The sequence below is a fragment of the Mus caroli genome, unplaced genomic scaffold (genome assembly GCF_978045245.1).
Source record: "Mus caroli unplaced genomic scaffold, Mus_caroli_1 scaffold_9, whole genome shotgun sequence".
Classification (NCBI taxonomy): Eukaryota; Metazoa; Chordata; class Mammalia; order Rodentia; family Muridae; genus Mus; species Mus caroli.
Window position 1 is genome coordinate 9,489,713 of NW_028227264.1, and position 26,000 is coordinate 9,515,712.

General features: G+C 40.7%; 1 protein-coding gene across 9 annotated transcripts in view; it reads right to left on the minus strand.

Annotated features, from left to right (window-relative positions):
• Utrn (utrophin) overlaps positions 1–26,000 on the minus strand; it is a 489,906-nt gene that overhangs the window by 14,182 nt on the left and 449,724 nt on the right. For 8 of the 9 annotated variants that reach the window (XM_085842639.1, XM_085842635.1, XM_085842637.1 and 5 more), the window contains 6 exons: positions 17,419–17,555; positions 11,115–11,153; positions 10,840–10,905; positions 9,592–9,657; positions 2,165–2,323; positions 1,585–1,825 (listed from right to left, as the gene is read on the minus strand). In XM_085842639.1, the coding sequence (XP_085698765.1) occupies positions 1,585–1,825; positions 2,165–2,323; positions 9,592–9,657; positions 10,840–10,905; positions 11,115–11,153; positions 17,419–17,555 (708 nt within the window). Of the gene's footprint in view, positions 1–1,584; positions 1,826–2,164; positions 2,324–9,591; positions 9,658–10,839; positions 10,906–11,114; positions 11,154–17,414; positions 17,556–26,000 lie in introns of those variants that run through there. The other variant, XM_085842642.1, reaches the window with a different exon arrangement.

Sequence of the window (26,000 nt, forward strand, 5' to 3'; positions counted from 1 at the left end):
GTGAGTATCTGATATGCAGAATATCTTACGTACAACCCTTGCAGAAGAGTCATCCAATGCCTCCAAAGAGGTTGTGACCCACAGGCTCAGAACTGCCGCTCTAAGAGATCACACAAGGAAATTTACCTGGTACTACATGGGAACTTCAAATTCACTCTACAAGCAACACCCCGCCCCTGCCAATATATGTGACACTGAGGTTACGATCACGCAAACAGTTGGAGGTCTTAACAGAAAGCCAAGTTTTGACTCATTTAGCAATCCATTATTTTCCAAAGATACAGAATTTTCAGTCTTTTAAGTAGATGACTCACACAGTTATATCAAAGAAACTCTATGATGACAGAGAGAGAGAAAAGCAAGTAGCCAAAGGAGGGAGAGGGATCAACTGTCCACTATGTTGGTAATGCAAAAATTATAATGCTTTCAAGATTCCTGACAAGATAAAAAGACCCTGGTGGCAACTATGCCAAGACAGCTTTCTCAAACGTAAGCAAATCTCTGGAGAAATGGTTTTCTTTAATGCAGTACAGAACATGTGGAAAAGGGCATCTCTGTTAGGATGTCACGGGACGCTACCTCACACAGGCTGGAGAAAAAGGCAACCGTGCTAGGACTGCTGGTGCCAGTCAGGAAATATTTTGTGGGGAAATCAACCTTATATCCGTCTGCAGCAGAGGTGTTCTCCCTGTTAGCTCTGCGAGCTGACTGCCCTCTTCTAGTTAAGTTAGTCAAACTATTAACTCTCTGCCTGTGGCTCCTTGCCATGTTGTTTCTTCCCCTCACAGAGGGGCAGAAGCAGAAAGGCAGAAGCCACAAACCAAAGGATGGTAGTTTCTCAAAACTGTCAGTTATTAGCCAGTATTTAATCATAAAAGAAAGGTACCAGTATTAAAAATGGTCCCAATATTATAAAAAGGAAAGCAAGAGAAAACAAGGAGGGAAAGAGTGAGGAAGGGGCAGGGGGAAGGGGAGGAGGGTAAGAGACGCCATCTCGGTTAAAGGTGTGCATCATTTCGTACTCATCAGAAACATACGTTTTCCTCAAAATGAAAATTGTACTGCTTGTTGTCAAGCAAGTTTCCAAGTCACTGCTATAGCAGAACACCCCCCGTGTAAGAAATAACAGGGGCGAACTAGCAGCCACCTGTCCCTCTGCTTCTCTTTGCTGCTGCTGTTGTTGTTTTACAGACAGTGATTTCTGAGGCACCTTCTTAGTCCTAGTTCTCCGGAAGAAAGTGTTAGATTGAAGATTGTAGGTCGCCTGCTGTCCCTATTCTCTGTGGAATCTTTCCTGATGAAAGGCAGGCTCGTGGGTACCACAGGACTCTGTTTTTTTTAAAAGTCAAACTGTTCTAAGGTGATATTTTAGTACAAAAGAAGAAAGAATTTCTATGAGTCAGGTAGGAAAACAGACATTTTTGTATCAGTGGAGATTCCACTCATACACGGAATTAACTGTGTTGGTCATGAATTGAAAGTGGATGCCCTAACGGATACGAAGGTCAGGTCTAGGCTTCAGTGAGGTGGGTGGGTGGGTGGGTGGGTCCTGTGGAGGTGCTGCACAGGAATCCACACCCCTACCTGCTCCAGGAGCTGTCTGAGGCGGTGCAGCTGAGACTCCAGCTGTTTATTGTGATCTTCCAAAATTTGCATCCTCGCCTCCAGCCGCCCTTTGTGCTGCCGCAGGAGTTTAGCTTCCGCTATAAGTTCTGAGTCCTCAGACGTGTGGTGAGGAGATACGATGGAGTCTGGAGGGGAGCCCACAGGGAGACCCCTTCTTAGGTGCTGCTCCTTCAGCTGCTCATACTCCACCTGCAGATTTCTAATATGGAAAGGAAAAAATATAAAATTAACCAGAATTATTATCAGATGTATATTCTCTCCCAAACTGCCTGGGAACTCCAAATTTAGTTTGATACTCTTCATCTCATTGCAAAACCATTAGCACAAAGAGCTAGGAGGGAGAAAATGGACTTCAAGCAAGAGTTTTTCCAGGATCCATCATTAAATCACAGATGCACGAGGCCCCACCCACATCCCAGCCTGCTAATGTCCTCTCAAACTTGGACCTCATTGTGATGTCTTAGACAACATCTCTGGAAAGACAGAAGGAAGGGAAGGGGCGCGAGTAGTGCATTTTCTTCTCCCGGGTCCAGCTCACCTTTGCTCTTCCTCCAAGTCAGCAATGATCCGCTCCAGTTCCCCACGCTCTTCCCTCTCCACGGACTTCAGGATCTGAGCTGGACTCTGTGGCTGACTCACAGGCGACTCCCCGCCCAGAGTCTGGCAGTACTGCTGGATGAGGGCATGCTCATCCTCCCTAGAGACAAGGAAGATGCACATCTGGGTGCTGAGATCTCTGAGCACACAAGAAATTAAACCCGTGATGCCTGGACCAGTGGCTGGACCAGGCTGCTTCGGAACTCTGTGTCTCCATGGCCATCCTTTGAAACTCGAGCTGGATGCTGGAGTTCATGCTACAGGGCTTGTGTAGGATGAGCTCAACATATCAAAACTCTCATGCCACAATCCGTTATCCTCACAATCCCCAGAGAGCCATTCCACTCAACAGAAAAAAAAAAAAAAAAGGCACATCCATGCCTATAAATAAAGGTAATAGTTGCTATAAATCAGGCTTAATGGGGTGCACCCAACCTATGACCATAAGCCGCATGCAGTTCAGGAGAGCTTGAAATGTGGTCCACCACATTTTTAGATAACAACATGTTACAAATATCAATGGGTTGGACATGCCTAGAAGCAGTTAACATAAAAGTTAAAGATGATATAGGCAAGCATATCACCCACTGACTACCAAAACAGTGGACTAAAAGATCACGGAGCCAAGAACGACTGATCTTTTGATTTGGCTATAACCAGTTTTCCTATGTTTGATAACCCAAAGGATTTATAATGTATTTCTATTTAAATAACAGCATAAACACAATTGTACATATTTATAAAATAGCAGTAGCTATTTTACTTGGTTTCATCATAACTAATTTTTAGGATCAATATCCTGCATTAAATCATTAATTACATTTAATTCATTGAAGTTCTTCATCCAATGATCTGTTACTGAACTAGACACATCAACAGTAGTGTTGATGCATGACTGTCAGCAGCAGAAGAGTGAAGGGAGACAAGGCCAAATATGTCTGTGGTAATGCAAAAGCTTTCCAGCTGGGCTGGAATCTCTGTGCTTCCTTTGTGAGGCAGATCTAGTTGGATGTCCTCAGGAAGGTATGACTGTCATCCATCTCCTGGCTCAGGAGAGTTCAGAGCCCTCTAGCATACTGGACATGGCCTGGTTTGATAGTTTTTGTCAAGAGGGGAAATAAAGGATAAGGCATCAGGAAAATAAGACATAACTGATGTGTTCACCAGAGTTGAAAATGGAGCTGTCCTATGGCTGAGCCTTCAGTATAAGCTGTGCGGCTGTACAGTTCTCTCAGCATCTTTGACTGTAGCCCTGGATCAGACTGTGTGCCAAAACAGCCAAGGAGAGCCTGGCAGTCTGGGAACTTTATTGTTCCACCTGGACCTTAAAACCCCTTTGCTCTTGTGCAGTACTGGATACTGGGCAAGCACTCTGATATTTATGTGTGATAGAAAACCCATCCTTAGCATATCACACTTTTGTTCTGATAGTCAGGGGTCTGAAATTGGATCTATGATTTAGTGTGTTCTTAGAAAAAAAAATGTGTGTTCCAGGCACAGAGATGAGAGGGAGAGGGAGAGGGAGAGGGAGAGGGAGAGGGAGAGGGAGAGGGAGAGGGAGAGGGAGAGGGAGAGGGAGAGGGAGAGGGAGAGGGAGAGGGAGAGGGAGAGGGAGAGGGAGAGGGAGAGGGAGAGGGAGAGGGAGAGGGAGAGGGAGAGGGAGAGGGAGACAGGGAGAAATTCTTGGTGACTTAATGGGCCTCCTTCCTGCATTGAGCTTTCTCACTTTCCTTCCTTCACAGACACACACACACACACACACACACACACACACACGAGAGAGTGTGACTGTATATCAAAAATAAAACTCATGTACTTTGGCTAAGCTTAAAGCCTAACTTAACTTCCCTCCCTCCTGACAAATGAGGTTTTTTTAAAGAGGGTCTTTTGATGGTTGTTTACAATGATGGTGGAAAATAAAAATACAACAGGTAGATGACACAAGAGGTGCAAGGTCTCTAGGGGGGACAAAAGAAGTCGCTATAAAATTGCATGATGTCCTGAGGGTTCAAAAGATGAGAAGAGCAGGAAAGTTGATATATGACCCCTACACAGCAGCCAGAACTCCTAGGCTACTCTAGTGGCTTGGATATGTTTGGCTCATGGGAAGCGTGCTATTAGGAGTGCTGATGCCATTGTGTGTGGGGACTTTAAGGGCTCCTAGCGCTCAAGCTCTGCCCAGTATAGGAGAGAGTTCTGCCCTGGTAGCCTTTGGATACAGAATTCTCAACATCTTCTTTATAACCCTGTCTGCCTGGATGTTGCCATGCTTCCTGCTATGATGATAATGAACTGAACCTCTGAACCTGTAAGGCAGCCCCAATTAAATGTGTTCCTGTATAATATTTGCCATGGGCATGGTGTCTTGTCACAGTGACGAAACCCTAACTAAGACAGCTACCCACACAGAAGAATGAAACAGAGCTCTGGCAAGGAAAATGACTCCCCAAGCCAGATGACTGGAGTTTGCTCTCCCGGACCCACAAGGTAGAAGGAGAGAACTAACTTCTATAAGTTACCCTCTGACCTTCATGTGTCTGAAACGCACATGCACACACGCACGCACACACACACACACACACAAACACACACACACACAAGTTCATGATCAGTAGCCTAGACATAAGTACTTGAAGAGGCAGAAGCAGAGATGAAGTCCTGACGCCCTGTGATGAATAAATCCATAGCCTGAGACATAAGTTAGACACTGTGTATCATGGGTGGTGGTTCCACTCTCAGATCAAGTGGAAAAGTAAGGAAAGATGTGAATCCAAAACGCAGCGAGGACAGAACAGATGGATAAGGTGTAGAGATGGAGGGCACACACACTAAAGCAACTGCAAAATGAGAGCACAGCAGAACATACTGCAATATTCCTTTTCAGGCTGAAACACACCTAAGCAAGCAACTAAACAATGGGATATCCAAGAAAGCCAAAAATGTGTTACGTCAGTAAATGTTCTATGTTTTAAGGATAAACACCATGAGTAATCCACTAAAAATCAAAGCAAAATGAGCAGTCATTTACAAAGGAAAGAAAAGCTTGGGCCCCTCCTGTCCCAGATACCTAAGATTCAATGACAAGGGGGTGATGTGTGGAATCCTGCCTCAGTCATTCACATCAGATTGACGCAGATTTAGTTATTGAAATAAATAAAAGGCAAATCAAATTAGTTATATAATGCCTGTGGATACTATCCCTAAAAAACTCAAAGTCAATACCTTAAAAAGGATAAATAATAAGAATCTTCTGAATAAAAATCATGTACCCCCAAAATAGCCTGAATTATCTTATGGCTAGGACTGACCACAGATTTGGACTAGAGCCCCTGCAATTGAGAGATAGCAGAGATCATTTATTCCCTAAGAACATTTGTGTAGACACTTGGGCCTGGGGACTAGGTGCTTCATATTAACATAAACCACACTTTTGGTTTCAAATGTTGGGCTGGCAAGATGGCCCAAGTGGTAAGAGTACTTGCTCATGTCCTAGGTTCCAACATCTGCAAGCTACACGGTGGAAGAAAAGAATAGCCTCCTATAAGTTGTCTTCTGGTCTCTGTACACATGCAAGTATGCATATGCACACACAACTGAGAATTTTTTTTTAATCTGGGCACTGGGAAACATTTGGGAAGCATTTTGTTGTCAGTATTAATGTAAGTTCACCTCCTTTGTGAACTTGATGTACAGGGTGTTGTAATAATTATCATGGCCACTAACTACATTGTTTGTTATGGTGTCTGGAAGAGAATTAAGGTCATCTCTGTAAAATGAAAAATAGAATAATTTACATGTAGCATAAAATCTTGGCCTTAAATATTTTCATAGATTATTAGCCTTAAAGGTTAAATACAAGAATAGATCTGTTCTAGTGTTTAATTGTGTATAATAAAAACCAAGAGCACCCTCATTATGCAGATGATACATCATGCACCAGATTAGGGCTATTAAATATCAATAGTGTGCATCATGCTGAAATAGAAAGTATTTTTTAAATGTAGCCTGTATCAAGAGGTATCATTAGATGGAATATAATTATACTGTATGTGATACATATAGTAAATACTATCTACATTTCAAAATTAGTACCTGTCACATGATGAAAGAGCTGTGATTCCCTTGATGAACTTTAAAACCAATGCTCTATTCCAGCTTTCAGATTTACAAATGGTAATGTCAAGGTAGACCATGACCAAGCCCCAACTTCAGTCCACATAAAACAGCATCACCCAAAGGCAGAGAGTGGATGAAGTGAGAAGCTGGTTAACGGCCGCGGGGACTGCTGCCTAAGGGTCTCTCTGATTCTTGCCCCTCCTGAAGATGTATTTGATTAACTCTTCCTACAAAGATACTGAGGAGCCTTAAAAGTAATGCCCCAACAGATCATCTGGCATCTGGCTTTCAGAGAAATAGGGGGTACTCGGGACTGGATTATGTAGGGGTCAATTCTGGGAAACTGGTATATATGATACATGAATGCTCAATACACAGTGAAGGTTCATGGAGGGGAGTACTGGAGAGGGGACAGGGAATTGTTTCCATGATCCAACTTGAAGGATGAAAGCCACCTCCAACTACAGGTATGTTGGCTATTGCTGAAGGCACAAAACCCAAACAAACAAAAAACAACCCAAAACCAAACATTGGTGAATGGTCTTTGCTAGCTCTGTAGTTGGAGGTCTCCCATGGTGAACAAGCTCACCCTTCAATAGTGTGTGCGGAAGATACACAGCTGCATACCCCCTGACTAAATGTCACCCAGGGGCAGCGAGAGTACAATGAGGTAAAAGGAGCTGGCGGCACATGCCAGAACACTTTACAGGGTGAGACAGAAGATTGGAAATCTGAGGCCAGCATGTAGCACACAGTAAAATCCTGTCTATAAAAGAGGGAAGAAAATAAAAACAAACAAACAATAAAATAAAATAAAAGCAACAAAACACAATAAGAACAAAAAGAGGGCTGGTGGGTTCTGAGCACTCTCTCCTAAAACTAACCTAATTTACTTATCAATGCACATACATGGGAGAATACACAGACTTGAATAGGGCTCTGCCAAACAGGCCACAAACGTCCTGAGTGTAACAGCTGCCTCTCACAAGTGGCTCCATCACTTCACTACCGTCTAGGAATAAAATGAATATCTGTTGAATGAATCACCACACCAAAGGTCTGTGTGTTAAATCTATTGAGCTGCTAATCATCTGGGTAAGTTCTCCGTTCTGACACATTAGCGAGAAAACTAAAGGACAGTGCACATTGTATTTCCTATGTCCTGTCCACATAGAAAGGAACACAAATGTTCTGAAGAAGTTAGATTTTTATTGTAACTATTATTTTTCAGTTCATTAAATTCCCTGCTGCTTTTAACACTGGTGAGGTGAGGACTAGCCTGATTTAAGAGATATTTAAGCAACTTAATTACTTTATATGAAACACCTACTGTTAGGTTATATATGAAAGAGCAGTGTGAATATTTTATTATCTTGAGCTGGAAGTGGTTTCTGGTTCATAACACCTGAATAATAATGCCTAAGCTATGAATTATGATGCCTAAGATGCCAAACTTTTGATACTTAAAATAGAAAAAAGTTCCCAAGAGCTTCTACTTATAAGCTTAATGATAAATGAAATATGAAACAGACTTAAGGGAGACATTCTTTATCAGTGTTCTTAGCAGTGATTATCAACCTGAGGGTCACAACCCCTTTGGGAGTCCAGGGACTCTTTCACAAGGGTCACATATCAAATATTTGCATTATGATCCAATCAGTAGCAGAATTACATTTATGAAGTAGCAATGAATACTACTTCACCACAACACGAGGAAGTGTACTAAAGGATCACAGCATTAGGAAAGGTGAGAACCACTGGCTTGAGGTATTCTACTTGGCTTTCTCAAGGCTTTGTGAGTGAGAACATGTGCACACTATATTCTAGAGCTTCTCAGGTTCTCCTGGGCTCCCTGACCGGTCAAAACCATAATGAGCATACAAGTCACACCAACTTGAAACTATACAAGCCTTTTTACACATCATCTCATAAAAAAACAAGGTCAAAACAAGTCCCAAAGAGACAAGATCTATTACAACAGTAACATCAGAGAGGAAGCGTTTGCCAAGAGCATTCCACAGCCAAGCTTAAGATGTACAAATAAGGAAATGAGATATAAAGTATCTAGCTCTGAAGCTATTTCTAAAAGATATTATAAATCAATGAAGCTTTCCCTACTTCCTGATAAAATAAAATATTTGTAAGGGAGTTATTTTTCAGTGAATGGCAGAGAGAGTCTGTCCAAGCATGTGTGGAGGGCACTCTTAACAGCAGAGACTCTGAAGAGAATGTTAGCAAGCATGGGAGAGAGGACGTTACAAAAGTGTGTTGATCCTGGACGTGCATTGGTAAAACTATCAATAAACAGCGATACTATGGGCGCGAGAGGCGGCTAGGTTGGTAAAACACTAGCCAGGGAGCCAATGAGGACCTGGGTCCAGATCCCAGCTCTGATGTACAAGTGGGGTGTGGCAGCACACATCTGTAGTTGAGGGAATTGGATGGGGGGAGAGGTGGAGAGAGACAGATACCCAGAGCTTATTGGGTGGCCAAATAAATGAGATCCATTTTCATTAAGAAACTTTGTCTCAAATAAATAAATAAATAAATAAATAAATAAATAAATAAATAGGAGAAAATTGATAAAGATATCTGATATTTATCCCTGTCCTCCACATACATGTGCAACCATATGAACCTACGTATAAATGTGTACATACCCACATAAATACAAACACAAAACATATAAATATCCACAAAAATACATATCAATATTATATTATTATGCAGCAATCAGATTATTCTAAAGCAGATAAATTGATTCCTAAGTAAATAAACATGCTTCATTTACACTAACATGGCTTTAAAAGTTAAAATGTGCATAGACTAATATGAAACACACATCAGTTTGGAATGGGATAACAACTCAGACGCCATGGTCTATGAAGAATCCTGAGACCATAATACAAGGAGGTAAGGTTAGTCAACCAAGAACCTCCCACATTCCAGAACCAGGTTCCTTCCTGCCTTCCATGGCCCAATCATCACCAATAGGACACGTTTCCACCATCACGTACCCTCCCAGTGTATGTGCTCCATACCCTCTCTAAAGCCGACCATCATGACCTGGTCCATCTCTCCTCAGAGGCAGCCTTCTGCATCTCCTCACTTCCCCAGTAAATCTTTTATATGAGGTCTGTTGCACGGTGTGGTGTCTGTGGCCTTCCTTGGCCCCAATCTCTGAGATACTCTTTCACAACCCAAACCATTTCAGTTGGCCCCTTGGGCAGACTCAATGCACGATGCACTTACACGCTTCCTGTTGTAGAGCTGCTATCCGTTAGGAAGGACCCGTTGGTCCTTTCCATCTGGGCCAGTCTGGAAGTACAAAAACGAGAAGATGACATTACACAGTGGCAACTGGAACAGTTTTCCAGAAGCATCCTTGCTGGCTTTTAAATCTATATTATGACCAAACAGAAAATAGTCCAGATCTCACACAGTGGTGGAATTAAAACCATCTGTACTGGTGAGCTGGAATTGGATTGCCATTCACTTTGGGCCTGTAGGCAGTATACCACAGTGTGAGGTCTTCTCATTGAGCCCCCAGGACCTCTAGCTGGTCTCCACTGAAACGGAGCAACCTTTCACACACACCTAATTGTGTTCCTCTCATGTCTGAAGAGTCACCATGACTTCTCTTGACCTAGACTGTAAGCCAACTCCTGACCAGCTGGGCTCTGTGTTATCAGACTATGGTCTTTGCTACCCCACAGACCCTGCACTCCTCTCCCTTCTGTACTTCAGTAAAGCAGTTACATTCTTCCACAGCATGTTATCCAACAGCTCCAAAAATCTGACTTAGTCTTAATTCAGCACAAATGTGACCTTTTTGTTTTTTAATTTGTTTTTTCGAGACAGGGTTTCTCTGTGTATCCCTGGCTGTCCTGGAACTCACTCTGTAGACCAGGCTGGCCTCGAACTCAGAAATCTGCCTGCCTCTGCCTCCAGAGTGCTGGGATTAAAGGCATGCGCCACCATCGCCTAGCCGACCATTTTTTAAAAATAGCTTTTAAACTAAGGACTTTGGATACAGCTGCTTTCTAGTATGACCAATGGTTGATATTACACACTTTCCTGAAAGTTTTGCACACTGTATGCAGATCTATATTTTGCTCTGCTTAGGGACTTAAAAACAAACCCTAATAATCAAACATTAGCATAAGTTTAATTACATATTGCAATTTATATGTGTGCAGTCTCCCAAGGGCAGCTCCAAATGCTACTTTTATTCACTGGAATTAGGTTATATTATCTTTATCCTGACTGCTGGATGTTTGGAGTCTCAGCAGCTCTGTAATGGCAGTCTATTGTAATCTACTCTTCACAGACTATAGAGCAGGTGTTTGGTAAAGTACAAATTACATCATGAATAGATAAAAGGCCAGGATCCACATGGAATAGAACCATGACTTCTGCAAATACACTCCCACAACAAGGTTTGTCAGCAGCACTGAACTACTACAAAAGCAGGGTGGGGGATGGTTATCAGTCTCTTACCGTGTAGCGTATTGCTCTATTCTTGAGTGGGTGTCATCATGAAACAGCTGAGGGGACTGGGAGGGGCTGAAAAGGGGGAAATAAATAAAAAGGCAAAGGATTTATTCTCAATATTGACAGATGTTACCAGTTAGAAGGTTAGTTAAGTAACGAATCTGCCATGCAAACAAACCACCAGCACTGTCACCCAGGATGTAAAAGTAGTAGTTTAGACCCATGCTAATCCTCCTGATTAGAACTCCCCTCCTGTGCACAGGGGGGCTGTGAATACTCACTCATAGTGCTCTGGCCACATACTGATGAGCGTGATAGGACTGCAGAGAGGGGACAGGGAGACAAAAGTCACAGAACAAACATTTAGAGCGATTTCAGACAAAAGCAGAAGGAGGCAGATTCGTCTTCTACTCTCATTTGGCTTCCTTGATCATCACCTCACCGCCAGGGAAACTGAAAGCAACTTTCCCACATCTGCAGCATCCATGTGTCAAGACGGGCATCATGTTTTAGAACAGTGAGACTGAAAAGATCAGCCAAATGTGCTAAGATCGCCCCACATTATAGGAGGTTGGAAAATAATGTTCCAGAACATTCTAAGGGAGACACAGCTCTTTTTTTTTTCTTGGAGAAGACACTGAAATTGAAAGGTGAATTTACTACCTAATTACTAGACTATTGGCATCAGAATTGAAGTAAAAAGGGTTTTAGGGCTCTTCATTCAGAAATATAAAAGTTTAAATTATGTGTACACCATATTTCTCAATTTCAAAACACATGGAAAAGAAAAGTTTTCCTTCCTACCTATGCCCTCCTCAAAGAGTCAAAGCATCAGCACACTGAGGGTGACTTCGCCAGGACAGGACAGACTTCGATCCAGTATGATGTTATTAACTAGAAGTTCGCTCTAGGAAACTACATGGGACAACCAGTTCTGTTTGAATCAGGGGCTTGGGTCTGAGGCAGTGCAGGAGCAGCCCTAGATTTTCAGATCCCCTGGGAGCCTCAAATCTCCATGAAATGCCACTGAAACAATTCATCCCAATTAAACGGTAGTTTAAACTCTTAACTTTTGAGAGAAGGTGGTGACGAATTACCTGATGAATGTAGAAATTTAAAAGCACAAGGAAAATTAGTACTCTGTTGAATTATGTAAAGTCTCTTGAAAAAGCTATTGCTGATCAAGCAAAATCCTTTTAGATTTCCTTTTCTATTACATATGCGGACTGGAGACATAACTATGACCTTATTATCTCCTGCTGTGTGAAGCACAAGATGATATGTGCACCGCAGACATTAGAGAGATGGAGGTCATCTTATTGGATAGAAAGCTAAAGTTCTTTAGTTCTGCTTTCAAAAGTGGGCATTCATCCTCTATGTCTGCTAAAATATGTATTCTGTAACTAGAGTTAATTGTGTCCATGTAAAGGAGAAGCCGGAACAGTGGAGACAGAGTATCATTACTCGTCTTTAGTATATCACTACTTCTCGTTATCCCTGAAACAGGGACAGCAAATGGCAAGAGACATTTCCTAAAACAGCAACTGCTTAAGAAATTATCTCTAAAATTCAAGCGTAGGACAACATTCGATATAAGCTTTCAACAGAAAAAAAATTGTGAAAAAAAATATATATTTATACTTATCTTAAGAAACCCTGGGAAAGCTTTGTGGATTGGCTTTAGCAATTCTTAGGAAGTTAATTGTTGGCACAAAAAATTGTGAACTAAGAATGGAAAAGGCAGAAAGCTGGACTGAAAGAAAAACATTTTTTCATGGACAATATCAAATAAAGGAAACAGATACAAAATCAAACTTTAGGTTTCTTTGCCTTCAGAGGACTTTGGCTCACAGGGAGAAGTTGTGCTACAAGCTCACACCCAGTAGGAAGAAAGAACAGCAGCACCGCGCTTCATCCCTGGGACCTACAGTAAGAAGGGTTGAGCTCACTTGCCAGGCTGCTTGTTTGGCATAGATGAGTCTCTGACTGCCATTGCCAGCACCCAAATGTAGAGGAGTAGATAATAATGAAATAAAGGCAGCGCCACTCTGTGAGCTACCACTGACTTCATAAAGGAGCTGCTTCCTGTTTTCAGTGTAGCAGCTCAGCGGGGTGTTTTGACTAATTTCATATGCTATGAGAAGAATCAGACTCTAATATAAATGTAAGTCTATGAATTCCAACATAGACTTTTAATGATGCAAATTGCCAGCAGTCTCCTCATATTTCCGGTTTTTTGATTCTTTAACCCATTTTCTCCAAAGCTGGTAACTGGTTTTGCCTGTTAGATCATAGCCTGGTGTTTGAAAACCAGACCAGTCTTACCCTCTCCCTCACCACTCCCTATACTCAGTCTGTCCACTGAAGACAGCAAATTAACAAGACCCTGTAATTCTGGCTGGTTCGTATGCCATAAAATATAATGTGAAAATGTAAACAAATATACTTTCCTATCTGCGTCATGTGGAGTTATAGCCAAGCTCCCCAACTTCTCTGATTCTCTAGATTGTGCACTTTCCACCTTTACCATGTTGTCTATAACTAACACTACCTATAACACTGACTATAGCTAACACTACCTATAACACTGTCTATAGCTAACACTACCTATAACACTGTCTACAATGGCTAACACTACCTATAACACTGTCTATAGCTAACACTACCTATAACACTGTCTACAATGGCTAACACTACCTATAACACTGTCTACAATGGCTAACACTACCTATAACACTGTCTATAGCTAACACTACCTATAACACTGTCTATAGCTAACACTACCTATAACACTGTCTATAGCTAACACTACCTATAACACTGTCTATAGCTAACACTACCTATAACACTGTCTATAGCTAACACTACCTATAACACTGTCTATAGCTAACACTACCTATAACACTGTCTATAGCTAACACTACCTATAACACTGTCTATAGCTAACACTACCTATAACACTGTCTGTCTGTAGCTAACACTACCTATAACACTGTCTATAGCTAACACTACCTATAACACTGTCTACAATGGCTAACACTACCTATAACATTGTCTATAGCTAACACTACCTATAACACTGTCTACAATGGCTAATACTACCTCTTCTACACTTTGAACTTAAAGTAACTTTCCTTTCAAGACTTATATTTGTATTTGTCTGTGTATATGCTACTGTATCTACCCTATGTCTGAACATGCCAAATGTGGGGTGGGTAGTACCTTTGGAAACTAGGAGAGGGCATTGGATATCCAGAAGCTAGAGTTACAGGTGGTTGTAGCTACCCAACATAGTCACTGGGAATTAATCTCTGGAAGAGCAGATCAGGCTGGTAACTACTGAGGAATCTCCCTAGCCCCCAGGCAAACTTTCGTAATGCTTCTATAATTCTCTCCTACCTTTCAGGCCCATCATGATACTTCTGATATGATATAATGTTGCTCAAAATGCTCTGCCATGACCATGGTTCCTGTGTTAGTGAAGCCCCCTTGCTCCTACTAAAGTTCATTTTCTGAAGGGTAATTTCATGTCAACATCTTTCTTGAACCATCCACCACTCTTTTCTCAATTTACCTGTGAACTCTCTCACTATTCTCAAGTTAAACCCTGAAGATGTGAGCATAGATAACAAGGTCCTTTATCATCTGGCTCTGCCTCTCTCATTTGTTTTTGATACTAGTTTCGTGTTAGAACTTTAATCCAGGCTTTTGAAAATGATTCATTTGGCCAGTGAGTCTTTTCCTTCACCTCTGGCCATTCATTCTGAGTCCTCAGCAGATGATTCAGGCAGGTCTCAGCATCGTTATCCGTCCCTTCCAGCCTTGAACAGCCCTCTCCACAACTGCACCTGCTCTGCAGGGATTCTTCAAAGAGTGACTCAGTCACTATATATTATATTTACTATGGATATATTACCCAATACCAGAATCGGGTGTTTCTTCTTGTTGTTTCTTAATCTTTAGGGAAACTAAACTAATTCTAAAGTCACTAATAATCTCTCAGAACTCTCAAATTATTCCTGCCACCATTTTATTTTAGCTCTTTTTTCAACTTCATTATGAATAAATTTTTCTCATTTTGAAAATTCTTGCATAGAGACCTATTAAATTAACGGAATAAGCCTTAGCATGAACATGTTCACCCCCATTTAGTAATAAGCGTTTCTCCTCATAGAGTCCCTTCATGCATGCCTGCATGGCTAATCACTGGTCAGAAATTAAAGTACCACATTGGCAAAGATGAAAGAGAAAGAAGTCAAGGGAAGCTTTACCCAGCTCCATAAATAACTTCAACACCTTCACCACTTCAATGGTTTTTCTCCAATGTTCTCTCCTCCCACAAGTAGGAGAATAAATGAAATCAAACATTTTTTTCTTAAAAAAAAAAAAACCCAAAACCCTACCCACTCACATAAATTGTTCCACTGGATGATTAAGTGACCTTGGAGCAGAAGAGGGCTCAACAGAAAAATGAACTACAGCAAATCCACAGAGCTCTGCGTAGGATTTGAAGAACACCCACCCACACTATCTAGTAGCTCATAAATCTTGTTCAAAAGGGATTTGGTGGCATCCAATTTAATCAGATGCCCCTTCCTTTCTCCTTCTTGTATATCTCTTGGAAAATGGTGGGAAATTTATGTTAATCAGGGTGAGGCATTTTCAGCGTAGTATATCAAAAGCAGAGAATGTAATTATTTTGCATGGTTTTCTGTTCATTTTTACTTGGAAAAAAAGTCTCTAAGTGGATCCTGGAGATGGCTCAGTCAGTAAAATGTGTTCACTGCAAGCACAAAAGACATGAATTCAACCCCCGACCCACATGGAATCTGGTCACCTAGAATCCCAGTACAGAGGCAGAGACTGGAGGATCCCGGGGACTTGCTGGCTAGCCAGCCTTGCTCAGAAAGCAAGCTCCAGACTCAGTGAGTGACCCTGTCTCAATCAATAAGTTGACAGCAATTGAAGATGACAGCTGATGTCAATCTCTAGGCTCCACATACACAGATGAACTCAAGTGTGTGCCCACAAATCAAATGCCATGATCATTTTGACATGTAAAGGAAAAACATTAAAATTTAAAAGAAAGGAGCAGGAAATATCCATCTATCTATGGCTCATGTGAAGGATGGAGATATTTGGGATGAAAAATGGCGATGATTTATGAAAATAGTGCAAGCCAACATTGCTCAATACAAGTCTACTCTCTTCCCTCTTAGATCCCAGCACAATGTGATAGTTGATCTACAATACTATATGCCACAATGAGCTATGTCAAAGGTTAAGTCGATGTGATCTGAGCAGAAGGAAGATTTTATCAGGTCTTCAGCAAGTCAAACTTGTATTGGATACAACAACAAGAATAATGAATATACACTCTTTAAAGACAAAAGCATACATTTTCTAAATGTATTTAAATAGCTTTGTTTAAAATAAAACAAATGTTAAATTTGTCTTATGTGATGTGGAAGGAATGAGAAAAAAATGTATTGTTGTGGGTAGTGTACATACTTTTTTGGGTGTGTGTACGCATGTATATACCTATACATGGAGGCCAGAGGTGAATGCTGGGTGTCTTCCTTAATCAATCACCCCTCATATAGTCACATGGGTGCTTTGCTTACACACTCCAGCATACAAAAAGCATTGCAGTTGAAATGCTGAAGTACATGCTTTAAAAAGGGATTCAATGAGTTAAAATCACATCTACTTTGATCTCAATAGAAGACTGCCTGGTGATTTAAAATGTCCATGTATGTATGTCTTCTGGCTCATATTAACATCTTTCTTCATCTCATTTCAAGCTCTAGATTCTTTTGTTTTCTTTCTTAGCTTTATGATCCCATTGTAATTTTTTTCTCCCTCCTAATTTCTTAGAAGACGCTTGTTAACTCAAATTGAAGACTTGTAAGCAATTTTGTCTGCTTCATAGATGTATAAAGATGCTTCATTTTTGCCAGCTTTATCTTTAAGGAGATGACAAAGAAACATAAAATGAGGGTTCAGAGAAGAGTTGCAATTTGAAGTGTAAGATGAAATATTTCTGATAATTTAATTTAAAAAGATATAATGTGAAGCTGAGGATATAACTCAAAAGTAGAGTCCTTCTCTAGTAAGTATAAGGCTCAGGGTTCAGACCAGTACCACAACACAAAACAAAATAATGAAAGGTATTATACCAAAAAGATTGAAACCTATAAAAGGGAAGAAAGGAAGGGAAATAAGTGAAAGAATGAAGGAGCAAATAATAACACATTGATTGGGCAGATATTTCTAAATACAGAGAGAGAGAGAGAGAGAGAGAGAGAGAGAGAGAGAGAGAGAGAGAGAGAGAGAGAGAGAGAGGAAGAGGAAGAAGAAGAAGAAGAAGAAGAAGAAATAATAATAATACACATTCAGAAACAACAAACAAAAATCCCCAGATAATACAAATTAACTGTTGAAGAGCAACTTCTTTCAAAATAAAATATTTCATCAGGACACAAATCTCTTTGAAAAGATACAATTTGTTTTATGTTGTTAGCACTAGTATTAAAAACAATGAGGTGCAAGCACGCACAAACTGAGCGCTAGAACAGAACTCACGTTTCTAAGTTGTCCCCTTCCAGCACGGTCTGGACAGGCAGGTAGCCAAGCCGAGGATGTTTGGCAAAATATTTCTTGGACCTGAACTTGTTCTTCAGCACCTTAGTGAAATCTCTCACATCTTCCCCAGATGTTGTCTATAGGTTGAAAAATTCACAGTTCTGGTTAAAAAGGCTACAACAACATCTACAACAAAAGCTGAGCACAAGTAAGGTGACAGTCATTAAATGCCAAAAATACCTTTATATACCTTTGAAAAGCCCAGTATCAGGAAAATAAAGAATAATTGAGACTCTATGAAAGACACATTCAGTGATTCCATAATTTAATAAAACGCGTTAAAAGTAAACCATTAAATAGCTTCTTTATTCTATATTTTAAAACTTGATTCCAAAATTAAAGTTTTGGAAAGCTTACTGGAAGATTCTTATGAGTAAACCGATTTCCATCTACAAGAGTAGGGACAGCATTCCACAGGACATACTTTGAATTGGGTTTAAAAACTGAGGTCAGTGCTTAGCCTATGCTGCCCACAAGCTACCACGCATTCTAGTTGGGAGAACTTTTAATCAATAATAAAGAAAGGGCAGTGGAAGGGGACATGGAAGGTGCATGCCCATAATCTCAACACATACAAGAAAGAGACAAAGGATCTGTATGTAGCTCAAGGCCAGCCTCGGCTACCTGGTGAGGCCCTAAGTAAATCTCAAAAGAGCTGAGGAAGAAAACAAAGCAGTCAAATGAACAAACCCTTCTAACCAGGCATGATGGTGCATGCCCATAAATCCCAGGACTTGGGAGATAGAAGCAAGAGGAATAGGCATACCAGGCTAGCCTGGGCTACATGAGACACTTTCTGAAGAAGAAAAAAAAAAAAAGCACAAGAGGTGGGAGGGGAGGGAGAGGAGAGGAGAGGAGAGGAGAGGAGAGGAGAGGAGAGGAGAGGAGAGGAGAGGAGAGGAGAGGAGAGGAGAGGAGAGGAGAGGAGAGGAGAGGAGAGGAGAGGAGAGGAGAGGAGAGAAAGCAAAGGGTCACCTCAGGATTCTGTTAGGAGAAGAGTCTCAGTTTCTCAAGCCTTTATCAACCAAGCAGATAAACTATTGTTATACCCAGATTAAAATGAAATATGATGTATGATGTTGCAATTTCCTTAAGGATTTTAAAATGATTGGTGTTTTAGTTTGTTGTTTGTTTCTCGGCTTCGTTGAGACAGGGTGTCTTTACATAGCCCTGAAAGTGCTACAGCATGCTCTGTAGACAAGGCTGGCCTCTGCTTCTTGAGCGCTGGGACTAAGGTCATGTGTCCCCATACCTGGCAAGATGATAAATCTATAACCATATACAAGTGAGATATGCCTAGAACCCTCAAAGCCAACTCTCTTATCTGATTCCATAAACTATTTTCTAAGCCTAATTTTATACTATCAGCAATTTTAGTGTTCATATTCAACACAGACAGAAACTCTAGTCCTGGCGATCCAGTTACATATTCACATTATTAGCAGAGAGCTGAACTGCTACTTAGGTAGTTTGCTTCCACACTTCGCACAGAGTGGATTCATTGCCCTCTTTATAAGGAGCCAGAGAAGTTATCTATATAACACAAACAGAATGATGCAGATGTGAATGCACTGGGCCAACTGCTCCCACTTTCTGCCTTTTATTTAATGGCAAGTGACCCAGCATCACAGAGACTTGTTTGCAAACTGAAACTGTTTATTTCTGGATAGGGATTTGTGATTCCACTGCTCCTGTGCCTGCTCTTAGCATAGGCAGTTAACATACAAAGAAATACCAAATGAAGAATGTGCTCCAGCTTCAACTTGGCCTGTAACTAAGTTTGGCTATGGTTAGGCATTCATCTCTGAGTCCAGAGGACTTGAATTTGTAGCCCTGAGATGAATGAAAGAAAGCCACATGACCAGGTTCCAAGCATCGCTGCCAACTCCCCAGTAGTGTACAGTATACAACTCACTGGTTATGAGTCCACTTCTACTTAAACAACCACAACCTTGTCTACTTACGTATACAATGACTCTATCACTCTTCAAAGACACTCTATGACTACTACCCATGCCCAGGCCCTGGCAGGTATTAATCTAGCTTCTGTCTCTATGAGACTGCTTATTCTGGGTGTTTCACAGACAGATCTTCATATAGTATGTCTTCTGTGGTTTCTATGCTGTTCTGGCTTATCTATTCTGGGTACTGATGTAGAATCATATTTGAATAAAAAGAGAGAAACTGCTCAAAGGTACCACTCAAATGTCCAATCGCACTTTACACACTCTTCGTCAACTATATCCAGGACCTGGAAAACCAGGGCCAATCTAATCAAGCAATAAAGAAGCTCCATTTTTCTATTCTTCCCCCATCACCAAAACACCAACAACCCCCTGATCATTTCCCCCAGAGTTAAGGCATACAGCGGAGTTAGATTGTTTCTAACAGTGCATGTGTATTATAAAGGAGACAGCCACATAGAAACAGCATGTTTTAATTTCTTCAGTAATTTTTATGTTCAGGGAACATAACTGTTTGCCATCCAAAGTTGTAATCTAAGGCTGTTATTTCACTGGCTCTATAAACTTTATCGAAACACCAAAGAAGATATGAAAAGTGACTCTTCTCATAGCCATGGGAGATGACCTTTGGTGTAAGAGAATGTAATTCTGCAGTTGGAATAGAGCCAAGGAAATGAATTAAGCTTAATATTTTGCACTGAAAATGGTAAAATGTTGATGTAGACTTCGTCTAATTAGCCACCTAACAGCAGTTGCTAGCACCTCTCTATTTTATAGTGCTAATGCAATGCCTTGGCAAAGAGAAGTCCACCACCTAGGATAATGGAAGCCATCATTGCCATCAAACTCAACTCCCGCTGCACACTAGGTGCAGTGCTTTGTTGTTTAAAAGCAGACAGCTGTTGCTGTTACGGCGGGAAGCATGGAATGGAAAGGAACTTACTGGAAATTACTGCACAATGAGTCAACCTGTTAAATGCATTTCTTGGAACATTAGGTACTTTTTTTCTCACTTTATTGAAAATAGATTCTTTTCTCTCATACTATATCCTGATTACAGTGTCCCCTCCCTCTACTTCTCCAAGTCTCTTCCCTCCACCCCTCCTATCCAGATTCACTCCCCTTTTGTTTCTTACTAAAAAAGAACAGGCTTCTAAAAGATGATCTTAAAATATAACAAAATAAAACATTGAAAGATGAAACAAAACTATCACATGGAAGTTGGACAGGAGAAGCACCTCAAATGGTAGACTTCTGCTCAAAAGCAGCAGTCCTGATATCTACAAACCATGTGATGTCTCTGGAGGATCTACAGTTCCCAAGCACTTTTGCTTCCTTCTCTTTCCCTGACATGGTGATAATCCAGTAGGTCCTGTGGCTGATGGTGGCCTGTCACCAGTTTTGTTTGGAGACTTTCTTGGTCCTGGATTTTATTGCAGATATTGGCTCTCTGGATTTCTGGATTTTGCTAACTAACTGCTCTGTTACTTTTTAGGTAGCTAACAAAAAAGAGGAAAGAGCAAACACAAAGAGAATGAGGTAGCATGAAGCCACAGAGCCACCATCTCCCTCGAAGTCCCTCTAGACTGATAGCTCACAGCCTGTAAGAACTCACGACAGAGAGCTGCCCTCCTTTTCTTCTCTTTTTCTTTCAAAGCTAGTGATAGTGAGGCACTGTGAAAATACTGGGTGTAGGGATCTTCAAGAAACACCCCATTCCCCTGAAGTGAAGCAGCAACGACAGGATCAAAGCTTATTTAAGTAATGAGAACGGCTAGTTCTCCACTGGCTTTCCATCATCACGAATGAATGAATACAATATTGAAAGGTATTACCCAATTATAAAGGCTACCACAGAACCAACCTAATCATGTGAGCCTCTGCAAAACTCCTAAGGTATTGAGACCAAGTAACTGCATTTCCAGGCCCTATTTTACCAATGACAACAACAACAATAAAAGCCAGCAGTGTGTGTGTGTGTATTAAAATAAAAATAATATATATATATATATAATCTTTGTATATATTTGATAGTATGTTTTGCTTGCATGTATGTCTGTGTGCCATACATATGAAGTACTTGTATAGGGCAGAAGAAGGTATGATATCCCCTAGAATTGAAGTTACAGACAGACAGCAGCCACTTGGGAGCTGAGAATCAAACTTAAGTCCTCTATAAAACCAGCCAGTGCTCTTAACCACTAAATCTTCACCCTATCAAGCCCCTATCAAGAATATTTTAAAATCCTCTCTAATTACTCCTTAATTGAGAGTAAAAATAGTCTACTTCAGGTGATGTAGACTTTGAGATTATCTTTGGCTTCAATTGAATATCTCTATATTAATGCATGTCCATGAATCCCCATGTTCCTGGTCCATGTTTTAAACTGCGCATCCTTAGCTTAACTGTTGACTCCCTGCACAATCTTACACTTGAAATGCCTTGATGGATGACTGACAGTTACTTCCTTTCTCATTTAATGTGACAAACGAAAATGCAAGTCCAATGTGCAGAAGAGTCTAGGATTCAGAAATACGGACCTCCGTGTAATTTATTGGCAATTGACTTGTTGAATAAATTACTCCTCTACTTCAGCTGAAGAACCAACAGCTCCTAATGCCAGAGAGCCACAAGGCACCATGGAGAAAGAGTCTGCTCACACTGATGCCAAAAAAGTCCAAGGACAAAACCCAACTGCTAATTCCAGATTAATTTAAGCTGAATAACAAAAAGAACTGAAAATAAGCAAAACTACAAACATGTTTGGTTTTTTTTTTAACCTCCCAGTAGTTTTCTCAGTCATAACTCAAGTGACAGTATCATCGATGTCCATAACAAACATGTCCAGCATTAGATTTTCAACTATTAAATTCAAATATTAATAAGTTGTACATAGGGAGATACAGAAGTGTGATTATGTAAATCAAGGTAATATAAAGATGCATAGTCATATGGTGAATAAGAAAATGGGGTGAATAAGAAAATGCTGCCATGTGAACCACGCACAAACGCTGCAATTATTAAAGTGAGGGAAGCACACTCATTAGCAAGGTTTACTGACTGAGGACAGAGCTGAGGGACACATGCACACTTCTAAATGTGCATTTCATTATCCTAAGAGTTGGAGACACTCACAGGATTTTTTCTTTTTTAATGGCAAAACTAACCCTGGGTTTTCACTGATTTCAACAAGGTAAAATTAAGACATGTTTGGATTCTACAGCTTGGTGGAATCAGTAAGAGAAACTCAAAGCCTTCTGAATCTTAATGGGGGGGGGGCAAAATTAAGTAACTGACAGAATCACCATGAACAAGGATGGTAATAAGCCACCAATGTAAAGCAGAGCTTGTTGCAGCCTCCTCTTAAGAGCCAATGGCTCATCTAAATGTACCAGACTTGCTGGGGAACCAACATCAGGGATAAAAGAGCCGAAAATCACCACTTCGGGATGCTGAAGTCAGAGAAACGGCAACGAGGCTGCAGTTTTAGCATATTGGCCAATATCCCAATGCACATCTGAAGAAGCAGGCCTGCCAACACAAACTGTGCCGACGGCACCAGGACAGAGTCGGCACTTTCTTACAGTTGACACTCAGCCTTCGGAACACAAGGATGCTGGCAAAGGGAGGAGACAAAGCCACTGGTGCCAGTTGGTCCCTTTTTTCTCTTTTATTTGATTTTTTTCTCACTTTTTGCCAATACAATTCAAAAAGGCACATTTAACTTAATTAAAAAACATGTTTTTTAATATAATATTTTGATCCTATTGGATTCTAAAACCACAGATAATTATCCCCCTACAAATTCACAGCATTAAGAATATTATATAGCCAAAGGCCAAGAGCAATAGGAAAAGTCCTATACTTTAACAACTGGGCTATGATGACTTGGAATGTGATTTCAACGAGGTAAATATCTGGAGCCCAATCTTAATTGATCACCATGTCCTCTACCCAAAAGCCCAGCCCCAAGGAAGACAACTTATGCTGTAAACTAGCCCAGGAGATAAGATCAAATATGTGGTGTCCCCAGCTGTTCTACACTCTGCAAGAACTTATCTGCAGCCCCTGCACAATATATCAATACATCTTCTCTGCTTCCGTTCTTGGTAAATTCTTTTTACCTGCCCATACCTCTTGTCTTTCACACTATATTTTGCATAACAAATATGCTGAGAGCTGTTTTTAAAATAACATTCTTTTTTTTTTAACTATAGTACCCTGGAAGTCTCCATACTTTTGCTAGGTTGACTGCAGAACCTGATGAAGTTATTGATGTGATTTTGAAATACACTGCTATTATTGGACTTTGCACATAAACAAACAACACACACAATGTAGGTATTTGGAAACTTTAGCTGTGCTGTCACTTCTGCAAAAAAATTATCTCAGTTTACTGTGTTGGGTTTATACCACAAAGAACTTCACAACTAGGTATGAGTGTTTGTTGTTGTTTCTGTTTGTGAGAAGTAACACATTGTATTAAATATGTAAGGTTTTTAGCTACACAGGTTTGATTAAACAAAGTATTTTCTAAGTAATGAAGGTACAGCCATGTACTTGCTTAAAAATTACACTACCAATCTGTTTTAAGTGACAGTAATTTAGTGTCTTCACAGAGGTACTCACTCCCCATCCCCACCCCAGTTCTTCTTAGTGGATCCCAGAGTAACCACCAGTACAATCTAGCTCTGTCCAATGTCCCTCAACTGATTAAGATTTACTGTGACTCAAGACCAACAGTGAGAATCTGGACATAGCCAATATTTTGCCCTTCCAGGTAACAAATTTTTGTAAATGTCTAATTTCTTCATCTCTAGAAAACACATCTCTCAAACACCCTAGCCAACCCTTAATATTCTGAACTCTGTATGTAGCAATACCACAGCCTCTGGGTTTTTTCTTTCCCCTAACTTAGTGGGGGGCACTGTCTCTCAGCACATGCATACAGCCTCTGTCTACTTTTCCTGCTTCACTGTTGTACTCTCTAATTGCTTCCAAAGATTCCCCTATAGCATGTTCATCTCTTTCCATAAATGAATCCCAGTGCTGATGACAACAGTAAAGGGGGTTTCTATTCCATGGAGCTCAGTACATGTTGCCTCAAACAAGGCATTTGAAAAAAAACAGCAGAACCAGGATGGTCATTCTCTGATCTTCTCCACCAAAGAAACTCATGAGGCCTCTCTTAGAGATGCAGGAATCACCATCTTGTTGCTGAGTGTTGAAAGTGTCCCACAAATTGTGGATAGGATGTTATGACATGATTGGGTAATATGGGCTCTGATATCATCAGTGGATCAAGGTTATGGCAGAAGAGTGCCTGATGAAATGGATGTGTGTAGCTTTCTCTTTTCCCCTCCATCTCTTTTGTGTTATCTTGAGTGTCCTTCAGCATGTACTAACCTAACACAATTGTTATGACCAGAGGCAGAATTTATTCTTAGATTTCTCAGACTCCAAAACTATGTGACAACAAACCAGCTGTAGTTTGTAAACATCTCATTTTCAAGTGTTCTGTTATGGCAGCAGCAAATGTCTTGATGGGTTTTGACGATACAGGATATGGAGCAGAGTCTTCACACACAGGCTTTTTATTTCTCTAGGACCATAAGCTATACGCTATATAAGAACGTCTTTGTTCACTTAGAATTCTCTGTCTATTCTTCATGAAATCCTTAGCACTGAACTACATAGGCTTCCCATTTTCGTCTGCATTTCCTCATGGAAGCCTCAGAGGTCAGGGAAACTTGGCATTAAATGAGCTTGTGTGCATTTGATAATCTCTCTTCAGCTCTGATCTTAAAGATAGGACGAAGAGATATTTCTTTTCCTTCCCTTACATTATTCCCCTCAGCCTCACCATCTGTAGCCAATGTACTATTGAAGTCTTTCTAAAGATACAGTATCACACAGCTATAACTTGTCATTTTCCTAAATGTCCTCTTACTTCTGAAACCCTCTACATTCAATTTTAGTTAAATGTTGGGATGTAACTACACCTCAAGCCTTGCTAAAACTCAAAACATTTTTAAGTCTAAAAATAACTTGGAAAAAAAATCTCTGTTAACTGGACTCTTTGAAGTCTCCCTCTCCTTTTTGGGGGGGAGGGGTTTGGGGGTGGTGGATACAAGTTTTCGTCACCCCAGTATTTTCATCTCTAGCTCTTTCATCTGCAATAGGGTTTCTTCAGCATGAGGGAAGCCCATGACAATCACAATACCATAACTACTTGGGGGTTTCTTACTGCTTTGGCCTTTAACTAAAATTATCATTATCTAAGTCCACAGCTCCTAAGCACTGGAGATCCATAGATAACAACTCTTTGGTGATTAGCTCGGCTGTGCGCTTGTGTCAAGGTAGCATCTGACTTTTCTCTTGGTGATTCAGCCTGACCCTAGCAGAGATTATAAGCCTTTCCCACTCTCCTTAGAATGTAACCCTATTTAGTGCTCTCTCATAGTTAGAAATTGCACATACTCTTATAAACTATGTGTATGCCACCAGCCTGAAACCTAAAGATATGCTATTACTGATTCAGCCACCATGGAAAATGG